General features: G+C 43.6%; 1 protein-coding gene across 1 annotated transcript in view; it reads left to right on the top strand.

Annotated features, from left to right (window-relative positions):
- Positions 1 to 9,826, top strand: part of LOC144494770 (phospholipid-transporting ATPase ABCA1-like) — a 159,262-nt gene extending 149,436 nt beyond the window's left edge. The window contains exons 46-50 of the mRNA XM_078214083.1: positions 1,080 to 1,214; positions 3,159 to 3,262; positions 5,847 to 5,939; positions 6,711 to 6,954; positions 8,571 to 9,826. Of these exons, the coding sequence (XP_078070209.1) occupies positions 1,080 to 1,214; positions 3,159 to 3,262; positions 5,847 to 5,939; positions 6,711 to 6,954; positions 8,571 to 8,711 (717 nt within the window). The 3' untranslated portion in view covers positions 8,712 to 9,826. The remainder of the gene's footprint in view (positions 1 to 1,079; positions 1,215 to 3,158; positions 3,263 to 5,846; positions 5,940 to 6,710; positions 6,955 to 8,570) is intronic.
- The last annotated feature ends 2,590 nt before the right edge of the window (positions 9,827 to 12,416 follow it).

Genomic DNA, 12,416 nt, shown 5'->3' with positions numbered 1-12,416 from the left:
CCTCAACCACCTCACTTGGTAGTGTATTCCAGACCCCCACCATGCATATTTCCCTCCTTTGTCCTTGAGTGGACCAACTCTTTCTCTAGCTACCCTCCTTTTTCCAACATATGTATAAAATGCCTTGGGATTCTCCTTAATCCTGCCTGCCAAGGACATTTTGTGATCCCCTTTTGTCCTCCCAACTCCCTGTTTGAGTTATTTTCTACTTTCTCTGTATTCTTCAAATGCTTCATCTGTTTTTAGTTGCCTAAAAACCTTTAGAACCTGAGGGCTATTGGCAGGGTGGATGTGGAGCAGATGCTTCCTTTTGTCAGGAAATCTAGAACTAAGAGTCACTTAAAAATAAAGGGTCACTCACTTAAGATAGAGAGGAGGGGAAATGTTTTCTCTCAGAGGGTCGTGAGTCTCTGGAACTCACTTCCTCAAAAGTCAGTGGAAACAGAAGGCAAAATTTTACAAGAAAAATTCTAAATGTCCAGCTAGTGTGAAAATGGGAGAGTTGCAGATTGGTTTTTTGGGTGCATGTTTAGCCCAATTTTGTCACATAGTGCATGAAAAAATGGGCTAGACTGTTTCTAGTTACTGCAAGCAGTGGGTAGGGCTTAATTCACCAGCCAGCAGCACAGGGAGCTATTGCGCTGGTGCAGACCCCTGTGACTGCACATGCGCAATTCCAACAGCACAGGGAGCTATTGTGCATGTGCAGATCTTTGTGTTTGCACATGTGCAATTCAAACAGCAAAGGCCTGACAGAGAGAGGGAGAGAACTGTCAGGCCTCTGCTGCTGGAGACAGCCTGAATCAACCTCCCCCTACCCCCCACAATCGCGGGCCACCCCCTCTCTCCTCCGATCTGATGCAGAGCGGCAGTGCCCCCCCCCCCTCCCCCCACCTATCGCAACTGCAGGAGCGGAGCGGACTCCCCCTCCTGACACGGGCTGCTCCAGCCTGATCCCGGATCCTCCAGGCCCAGCACCCTCCAGGCCCACTGCCCCAGGGAGCTGTTAGCGTACTTCTTTGATGAAATCACTTTGGTGCAGATTATTTTTGTACACTGACAGTCTCCCATTCTGTCAGGTTGCCGAATGGGGGATCCGAAAGCTGGGAATTATTCGATACGCAGACAAGAGAGCTGGCAACTACAGCGGTGGGAACAAGCGCAAACTCTCCACTGCCATGGCCTTGCTCGCGGGACCCCCTGTGTTATTTCTGGTGAGTATTTGACATTTAAAGTTTAAAGTTTTATTTCTTAGTGTCACAAATCGGTTTACATTAACACTGCAATGAAGTTACTGTGAAAATCCCCCAGTCGCCACACTCCGGCGCCTGTTCGGGTACACTGAGGGAGAATTTAGCATGGCCAATGCACCTAACTAGCACATCTTTCGGACTGTGGGAGGAAGCCGGAACACCTGGAGGAAACCCACACAGACAAGGGTAGAACGTGCAGACTCCGCACAGGCAGTGACCCAAGCCGGGAATCGAACCGGGCCCCTGGTGCTATGAGACTAACCACTGTGCCACCGTGCTGCCCAAAGCAATTAAAGCAGTTACATGGCAAAACATAAATTTCACCATTGCATATTACACCCTATAAAATCTCGGTCATCTTGATTGCGCCCGTCCAGGCGTGAAGCACCTCTAAACCTAAGTGAATTTGCAAAGGGCATACCTGATTATACAATGCTTCAATTCTATAAATATAGTAATCAAGTCTCCAGTCCATAAGCCTGTGTAATATGTTTCCCCCTTTATATTTTCATCACTTGAAAATACAAGCATTACGTCAAGAATAATGTTTGGCAGTTAAAAGGTTGGTAAAGCCAGATTGGTAAATTCCCCTAAGGAATTTTCACAGTAACTTCATTGCAGTGTTATTGTAAGCCTATTTGTGACACTTAAGAAATAAAATTATTTAAAATTTGCATTTTGAAATTATGCAAAATGGTTGCAGTTCCTCTCTGTAAAGTCTTTTATAATGAATTGGTACATAAGTATGGGTGGCATTTCCCTGTTCCCTGTTTTAATTAAGTCATTAACTTGCTTAAAACAAGTAATTAACCTACTTTTTAAAAAAACAGGTTAAAGGGTTCCTTCGCAAAATAGGGCATTTCGTATGTAAGATGTTAAAAACATCTCTTCATGGAATTTCAATCCACTCTACAAAATAATTTGGGACATCACATGGGTTACTGTTGTGCAGATCCGTCACTGCATGTTAACGAAACATTTTCACCAGCAAGGAAGAAGTGTTTGTGTAAAGGTGATGTCCGTAGTTCAAAAGTTGGGCCCATAAGTGATTGTGTTCTTGGGCTGCCAAGCCAGAGACCCGGTCCAAATGATCGATATTGAGAAAACGTAGAATGCCGACAGTGCAGAAAGAGGCCATTTGGCCCACCGTACCTACACCGACAACAATCCCACCCAGGCCCTATCCTCGTAACCCAACATATATATCATGTTAATCCCCCTGACACTCAGGGGCAATTTAGCATGGTCAACCAACTTTGGACTGTGGGAGGAAACCGGAGCAGCTGGTGGAAACCCACACAGACGCAGGGAGAACCTGCAAACTCCACACAGACAGTCACCCAAGGCCATCATCAAACCCGGGTCCCTGGCGCTGTGAGGCTAACCACTGTGCCACTGTGCCGCCCAGTTCAAATGAGTTCAGTAAGTTCAATTCCCGCCAAGGCACCTGGGGAATTTTGATTCAGTTGGTAAAAAATATCTGGAATGAAAAAGAAAAGTCTAGTATCAGTAATCGTGAAAATACCAGATTGCCATAAAAACCCACCTTGTTTGTTTATATCTTCCAAGAAGGAAATCTGTCATCATCTTTAACTAATCTGACTTAAATGTGACTACAGACTCACAGCAATATGATTAACTCTAAACTACCCTCTGAAATGGGCAAGCAATTCACTCAGTGAATAAAAGCTGCCCTTGACAGTGACACCAACACCTTGCAAATAGATAAAAAGTCTATTTCATTTTTTTTCAAATGGCACATGTATTTGAATCCCTGAAATCGCCATCAAGGGCATAAAATAAGCCTTTATATAACTGTAGCCACTTGTGAATCCTTATTCTCCTGGATATGCTGGGCCTCTTTAAAATTAAGACAACATATTCTACGATTAATGTTTTGAACAGGATGAACCCACGACAGGAATGGATCCGAAGGCTCGGAGATTCCTGTGGAACACAATTCTTAGTATCGTTAAAGAAGGGAGATCAGTGGTCTTGACGTCACACAGGTAGGATATGGAAAACAGTGCAGAGTCTTTGTCTAGTATATGAACTAGTTGCAATGTTGGAAAACATGATGTGGAGATGTTGGCATTGGACTGGGGTGGGCACAGTAAGAAGTCTCACAACACCAGGTTAGAGTCCATCAGGTTTATTTGGAATCACGAGCTTTTGGAGCGCCGCTCCTTCATCAGGTGAATATTTAACCTGATGAAGGAGCAGCGCTCCGAAAGCTCGTGATTCCAAATAAACCTGTTGGACTTTAACCTGGTGTAGTGAGACTTCTGAATGTTGGAAAATTTTGTCCTTTGACTGGTCGATTCTGATGTAAAATACCAGTGCCCACTTGGGCATCAGTGTGATTTTCCCTTGATGCATGGTGCTCTGTGTATCCTTATGGCTAAGATCCAAGAGTTGGCGGGCAAGGAAGAGCGGGATAACCGGAAAATTGCACATTTGCAAAGGATGCAGAATAGACTGTGACCCTCACTGCCTTTTTGATAACTAAATGAAGCGCTGTCTGACTGGATTCTATTTAAAGTCTTCGGCATACAATTCCCCTTTTGTCACCCAGAATGGAACAATTAATTACTTGTCCAGTTACAAAGAAAAGTATGACTTTCGAGCAACAAAAAAAAATCTTCCAAGGCAGTGTTGCGTTAATGAAAGAATTTGCACACTTTAGACTCAGAGACTGGAAGATTAGCAACCATACTCAGATACTTCGTCAAGGTTCGTTATCGATGATCGACAAAAGGCAACAGAGAGGCTTGAACGTAGAAAGAATGGAATTTATAGCTGAATTGTAAAGTAGACACTAGAATTAATGATGGGGAAATAGGGAATACCCAGGATTGTAAACATGATGTGGAGATGCCGGCATTGGACTGGGGTGGGCACAGTAAGAAGTCTCACAACACCAGGTTAAAGTCCACCAGGTTTATTTGGAATCACAAGCTTTCGGAGCATTGCTCCTTCATCAGATGAGTTTGCACCTGAACAAAGTGTGAAAAAATAGCTGCTTGCACTGCCCAAATTAGTCAGTACGCTTAACACAGTTTATCGTAATTTTCTGTCATGGTAATGGCAAATGGTTCATAGCATTTGCATGTTTTTTTTGTACCTTTTGTTCCTTTATTCCCAATCAAAAATCCAACAAGAGAGATGAAATAGATTCAAGCTGACGGGACAGGCCATTCCTCCTGTCTTGGTCTTGATCAAACAAGATCCAAGCTGACAGGATGAGGCATTGCACCCTGTCCCGGCCTTGGTCTGGGCTTCATCTTAGCCAAAAGGCCGAGATGGCTTTAAAACATTGCTTCATAAGTTCGTAAGATATAGGAGCAGAATTAGGCCATTTGGCCCATTGACTCTGCTCCGCCATTCGAGCATGGCTGATATGTTCCTCATCCCCATTTTCCTGCCTTCTCCCCATGACCCTTCAACCCATTACCAATTAAAAATCTGTCTAACTCCTTAAATTTACTCACTGTCCCAGCATCCATCGCACTTTGGGGTAACGAATTCCACAGATTCACAACCCTTTGGGAGAAGTAGTTTCTCCTCAACTCTGTTTTAAATTTGCTACCCCTTATCCTAAGACGATGACCTCTTGTCCTAGAATGCCCCACAAGAGGAAGCATCCACTCCACGTCTACTTTATTCGTACCTTTTATCATCTCATATACCTACCAGCTGCAGGATCAAAAGCTACACTTGGTCTTAGCCAAAAGGCCGAGAAGCGATGGCACGTTATTGTATTTGCTGTCCAGAATCAGGCCATTCAGCCCAACCTCCCCTTGTTGGTTTTCATGCTCCACATGAGCCTCCTCCCCTCTTACTCCATCTAACATTATCAAAGTACCCTTCTATTCCTTTCTCCCTAGCTTCCCCTTGAATGTATCAGCACTAATCACCTTATCCATTCCTTGGGCCCACTGGCAGCTGTAATCATAGTAAGAAGTCTCACAACACCAGGTTAAAGTCCAACAGGTTTATTTGGTAGCAAATACCATAAGCTTTCGGAGCGCTGACGAAGGAGCAGCGCTCCGAAAGCTTATGGTATTTGCTACCAAATAAACCTGTTGGACTTTAACCTGTAATCAAAGACAGTGTCAGTGAAACCAAAAGAGAAAATGCTGGAAAATCTCAGCAGGTCTGGCAGCAGCTTTAAGGAGAGAAAAGAGCTGACGTTTCGAGTCTGGATGACCGTTTGTCAAAGCAGTGATTGGGACCCTAGTTATTTACCCCAATTATGGCATCAATTTTACAAAACGATGTCAATATAACGATACCATGAACAGAAACACAATGCAGGTATTCCACACAGTGCTGACACCTACTGCATCTGAAATCTGCACCAAAATGAAACACTGCTTTTGAATTAATTGAATAAAGTTGTGTTAATTCACGGATCTCGCACTATAAACCGCTTCTGACTGCTTATAAAGCAGCAATTTATTTTCTATTGCGCAACTCAATTGAAGATCACAAAGCTCTCAATTCAAATTGCCTTGCCTGTTGCAAAATCTGGAGCCCTACCTGCAGCGAAGTGAGCAAAATTCTTGACCTTCAGTGTTTGTTTCCTTACAGTATGGAAGAATGTGAGGCCCTGTGCACTCGAATGGCCATAATGGTGAATGGCAGGTTCCGATGTCTGGGCAGTGTTCAACATCTCAAAAACAGGTAAGACTCCACGGTAGCAATCTGTGCCTATTAGTCCGAGAGCTGTCGTGTCTCTGGAAGGGAACCCTTCCTACTGATGATTGTTGTTCAAAATGTCACTTCTTGGTTATCAATGATGGGATGGCAGGATGGGCGTCAGTATATCAGGAAATTATTACGTGTAAACGGAATAGATTGATTCCCAAGGGCCGCAGACCTATTCTTAACTAGTTTCATACATAATCCTTAAACCCAGCAAAACTTTGGAGATTTGCACAGAGTAAAAGTTAAAGTTTAAAGTTTTATTTATTAGTCACAAGTCGGCTTACATTAATACTGCAGTGAAGTTACTGCGAAAATCCCCTAGTCGCCACACTCCAGCATCTGTTCGCGTGCACTGAGGGTGCTGGATTTGAACCCAGACCAGGACCTGAAACACTGCACCATCTCCCATTATAGCACCAATTGCTATAGTGAGAGTCAACATAGTTCTTTTAAATTACCTTTTTATTACTCGTTCGTGGGATAGAGGCGTCACTGGCTGGCCAGCATTTATTGCCCATCCCACATTGCCCGAGGGCAGTTGAGAGTCAACCACATTTCTGGGGTCCCCAGAACATCAGCTGAATTTCTGGGTTAATAGGCTAGCGATAATACCACTAGGCCACCAACTCCCTGCCAGGAAGAATGCACAGAAATATAAATCACAACAGGCCAATGTGTAAACTGGGCTGAAATGCTCCACTGCAATTCATTGACCAACTAAAACCAAACGCTTCTCTTTTTCGGCAGGTTTGGAGATGGATATACAATAATCGTGCGGGTAGCAGGTCCTAATCCAGACCTGCGTCCGATGGAGGAGTTCTTCAAGCGGGCTTTCCCTGGCAGCATTCTCAAAGAGAAGCACCGCAGCATGCTCCAGTACCAGCTGCCTTCCTACCAGTCCTCCTTATCCAGGATCTTCAGCATTCTCTCCAGCAACAAGGAGAAGCTTCAGATTGAGGATTACTCTGTCTCGCAGACCACGCTAGACCAAGTAAGTGAGGTTCCTTTTGTTCATTGCGCCTTCAGGCAACGCTTGCATCTTATCCATGACTTGTTTTGGCTGCCAGTCCAGTAATGCCTCACATTTAAAAATCTCACCTATGTTTACAGCCCCTCTGTGGCATTCTCCCCGTCCTATCTTTGTGTTCTCCTCCAGCTCCACAACCCTTCAATATATCTGCATTCCTCGCATTCTGGCCGCTTTAGTGTCCGTGGTTCTAAACATTCCACCATTAGACCACAAAATATAGAAGGAAAATTAGGCCATTCAGCCCATCGAGTCTGCTCCACCATTCAATCATGGCTGATAAGTTTCTCAACCTGATTCTCCTGCCTTTCCCCTGTAACCTTTGGTCCCCTTACCAATCAAGAACCTATCTATCTCTGTCTTAAATATACTCAATAACCTGTCCTCCACAGCCTTCTGTGGCAATGAATTCCACTGATTCAACACCCTCTGGCTGAAGAAATTCCTTCTCATCTCGGTTCTAAAGGGTCGTCATTTACTCTTGAGTCTGTGCCCTCGAATCCCAGTATCTCCTACTAATGGAAACATCTTCCCCACGTCCAGTCTATCCAGACCTTTCAGTGTTCTGTAAGTTTCAATGAGATTCCCCCCCACCCCCCCCCACTCATCTTTCTAAACTCCATCAAATACAGACCCAGAAACCCAGCAATACATAGATTAGGCCTTAGGCTCTAGAATTCCCTCCCTCCATAAATCTCTCTAGTCCTCTGCCGGTCCCTTTCTTCCTTTAAGGAACTTTGAAAAGCCTACCTCGTTGACCAAGCTTTTAGTCACCTACCTTAATATCTGCTGACTTGGCTCAGGATCATATTTTGTTTTATAATGCTCCCGTGAAACACCTTGCGATATTTTATTACATCAAAGACACTATAAAAGCGGCCGAGGTCTTGTGGCGCAGTGGGTAGCGTCCTCGTCTCTGAGCCAGAAGCTCAGGGGTGCATGTCCCACCCAGGACTTGATGGCCATTGAAAGTGCGTTTATAACGCAGTCAAACAGGTTGAGTGTCAACCTGGAAATCTTTTCAAATATGTCAACAGCTGGTGGTAAGAGTGGGAGAAATTCCTGGTCAGCTATGCTTGATGTGGAATGACACCCCTCATCCCCTGGTGACAGACTAAAGTTTTTTAAGTTTTTAGTTAGTAGTGTCACAAGTAGGCTTACATTAACACTGCAATGAAGTTACTGTGCAAATCCCTAGTTGCCACACTCCAGCACCTGTTTGGGTACACTGATGAAGAATTTAGCATGGTCAAAGCACCTAACCAGCACATCTTTCTGACTGTGGGAGGAAACCAGAGCACCTGGAGGAAACCCACGCAGACACGGGGAGAATGTGCAGGCAGTGACCCAAGCCGGGAATTGAACCTGGGTCCCTGGCGCTGTGAGGCAGCAGTGCTAACCACTGTGCCACTGTGCCACCCCCTAACGAAATGTTCCAGGAATTATTAGCTATGGATCAGACAAAAGTCTGCCTTAGTGTGTCACTAGGTGCGGGAAGAGAATTGGAATTGGACTCTATAAATAGAGTTTATTTATAGACTGCCTCTGTTGTCTGACATTCATCTTGTGCCTCTTTGCAGGTATTTGTAAATTTTGCCAAGGACCAAAGCGATGATGACCTCTCCAAGGACATGTCCATTCACAGGAACGACACTGTGTTAGATGTTGCACTCCTCAATACATTTTTACACGACAACAGTGTGAAGGAAAGCTGTGTGTGAGCTGATAAACTGAATTTCAGACTGAAAAAAAAAGCTTTCCTTCGCTCAGAAGGGAAACCTCGCTGGGAGAAGGAAGATTAAACTGGACACTCTACTGATGCCATTCAATGCAAAGCAATGCAACAATTCCACTATCTTGTGATAAAATGGTGCCTCTGTTAGTTGTTGATTAGTTACTGAGGTTAAGTGTAAAACTTGAATATCGTTGGTATTACGACATGACTTTGTGAAACCCTTGGGTTGAATCCATTTCCCGTAAGTTATCATTTAACTTTAGCGATGTGACAATCCTACAGTTATTGATTAGTCATGGCCAGTAATTGAGTATAGCTAATCAATAACTGATGCATACAAATGTGTACACACCCTCCCCACCCACATTTCATTATAGAAGATGAAATACATACTGCATCCTGACGATTTCAGAACATGTAACCAAAGTCTGGGCACATTTATTTTAATAATCCCTGTGTGTGACTTCCTTAGAATTTTTTTTAAAAAATAAAATCTTAATAAAGTAACATATTTATTTACCATTGCAGGTATAACCAGCTACAAGAGAAGTGTTTACAGAAGTATTGCATCCTTGATTTAAATTGTGAATCTCTATGTTTTCATAAGTGGGGATTTTCTGGCCATGGCAGGGGAAGGGGAAGGGGGGGCGGTGGGTTGTAGTGTGTTACAGTGGGGCTGCCAAAAGTCCACGGACTTTCAGAGGGAGGTCATTTCAGAGGACTCCCAGCAGCAGATGAAGTCAGAAAATCCCACCTATAGGCACTGGAGTTTTCAACCAGTCATGTTTAGAACTCTTATTTTGGCCTATTCATTCCAAGCACTTTACACAGACAGTTCTGGAACTTATTTGTGTTCTTCTTCTTTTTGTTTTTTGCCATAATATCAACTAATCCTTATGAAAGCAAACAAAAATGATTGGTAAGGCTTAGTAATGACAAAGGCTTGACATTTATCAGTTCAAGTCGTTCTTCTTACAAAAAGGTTGCAATACCAAAAGAAAATACCACGTTTGTGAGAAAGTATTAATGTGTAAATGTATTTGTATATTGTTTTCAGTGTCACGTGCATTAAGTTAGGAAATAAAATTGTGATAACATTCATGCATGATGTTATGTTATCAGCCCCATCTTAGGCAGAACACATCGATCCACCATTTCTCTTTCCAATTCAATTCCTCTCCAGGATTTTCCATTTTCTGTTAAACCCATTGTTAAAGTTGCTTTCATGGGTTCCTTGGTAAACTATTCATCCAAGGGGCAAAATATTATGCTGCAGTTATATCATGTCTTGCCAGACCTCAACCAGAGCACTATGGGTTCAGGTTTTGGGCATCAGATCTCTGGAAGGGTGTCACGGTGGCACAATGGTTAGAGCTACTGCCTCACAGTGCCAGAGATCCAGGTTTGATTCCAGCCTTGGGTGACTGTGCAGAGTTTGCATATTTTTAAAGTTTTAAAGTTTATTTATTAGTGTCACAAGTAGGCTTACATTATCACTGCGATGAAGTTACGGTGAAAATCTCCCATTCGCCACACTCTGGCGCCTGCTCGGGCACACTGAGGAAGAATTTAGCATGGCCAATGCACCTAATCAGCACGTCTTTCAGACTGTGGGAGGAAACCCATGCAGACACGGGGAGAATGTGCAGATCCCGCACAGACAGTGACCCAAGCCGGGAATTGAACCGGGTCCCTGGCACTGTGAAGAAGCAGTGCTAATCACCGTGCTGCCCACATTCTCACTGTGTCAGCATGGGTTTCCATCAGGTGCTCCAGTATCCTCCCACAATCCAGAGATGTGTGGGTTAAGTTGATTGGCCATGCTAAATTGCCCCTTAGTGTCAGGGGAATTAGCAAGGTAAATACTTGGGGTTACAGGGATAGGGCTTGGGTGGGAATGTTGTCAGTGTAGGCTTGATGGGCCAAATGGCCTCTTTCTGCACTGTATTCAATGATTCTATATTGGACTTGGAGGGGTTAGCATAGATTCACGAAAATCATACCAATTTGAGAACCTGATTCAAGGTGAATGGCAAAAGAAAGCAAAGGCGACATGAGAAAAATATATACATTTTTTACACAGTGAGTGGTTAGGGCCCAGAATGCACTATCTACAAGTGTGGCGAACTCAGCTTCAATTGTGGCCTTCAAATGGGTAATGGATAATAATTGGAAGAGAAAATAATGTAGGCATTAGCCAGGTCACTCTTGCAGAGAGCTGACGCGGATAAATATGACAAGCTGAATGGCCTCCTTCTGTGCTGTAACCATGCTATGAGTACATCAGTTTTAAAGGATTACGTTAGACACATTGCATAAACTTGGCTTGTCTTCCCCTAAGTATAGAAGATCATAGGGTGATCTAATTCTTGTGTTTAAGATGTTAAAAGGATTCAATTGATAGGTGATGGAGGAGCGATTTCCTCTGCTTGGGGAATGTAGAACAAGGGAAGTAATCGTAAAATTAAAGTGAGGCCACCTTGGAGGGGAATCAGGAAGCGTATTTTCCACTCAATCATAGGAAAAGTTTTTAATCATCTGCCATCAAGAAACTGTGGTTCTGGGGGACAATTGAAGGGTTCAAGATGGAAATAGACTTTCTGCAGACAAAGGAGATGTACACATTGCACCTGTTTCAACTAAACAATGCAGGTGACAGCCATTCTCTGGTTCATTTCTCAAGGCAATGCCTTGATCAAAGTCAACCTGCCTGGTTTGAATTTAAACAAAGCTTAGCAGTTAACTGTCAGTCATCAGTTAGCTGGTGCATTCTCTATGGCAACATCTCTATCAATCAGAATACACTTACCTACCAATCCATGTTCTCTACACCTGAAGTATAAATTGTTATTCTCTTTACATGTGATACTCTTGCGATTAGTGCTGATGAGTGCAAGATGAAAAGCTTCGGCAACATGTGTCTTTCTTCAGCAATACTCAAGTTCTATACTACCAAACCTGCCACAATCAGGGTAAATAACTACAGTCCCAATCACCTACACTGTCTACGATTGAGGGTGCTAAATTTGTGGAACTCGCTGCCCCATAGTGCGGTGGAGTCGGAATTGTTGAATGGTTTCAAGAAGGAGATAGATATATCTCTAATAAAAAAGGGATAAGAGGATATGAGGAATAGGTGGGGAAGTGGATTTGAGACCAGGGAGAGATTGAATTGCGGAGCAGGCTTGAAGGGCTGAAATTGCCTACTTCTGCTCCTAATTCCTATGTTTCTAAACAGCTTGATAGATAGATATTTTATTGATATTGGAGTGTTCCTGTAGTGTAGTGGTTATCACATTCGCTTAACACTCAAAAGGTCCCTGGTTTGAAACCAGGCAGAAACAGTGTCAAAGTCATTTAATTTCAGAGTAAGGCAAAAGATCAATAATTCATGTTTACTGGGCGGCACGGTGGCACAGTGGTTAACACTGCTGCCTCACAGTACCAGTGAGCCGGGTTTGATTCTTGCCTTGGGTGACTGTGTGGAGTTTGCACATTCTCCCCATGTCTGTATGGAATTCCTCCCACAGTCCAAAGATGTAAAGGTTAGATGGATTGGCCATGCTAAATTGTCCCTTCATGTTCCAAGAAGTCTAGGTTAGAATCATAGATTTCCTACAGTACCATGGTGGCCATTTGGCTCATCGAGTCTGTACCAACCAGAATTTCACTCAGGCCCTATTCCCATCAT

This window comes from Mustelus asterias, chromosome 6, assembly GCF_964213995.1.
Source record: "Mustelus asterias chromosome 6, sMusAst1.hap1.1, whole genome shotgun sequence".
NCBI classification, from domain to species: domain Eukaryota; kingdom Metazoa; phylum Chordata; class Chondrichthyes; order Carcharhiniformes; family Triakidae; genus Mustelus; species Mustelus asterias.
The sequence above is the reverse complement of the archived record's forward strand: the minus strand, read 5'-3'. Positions and strand labels throughout refer to the sequence as shown.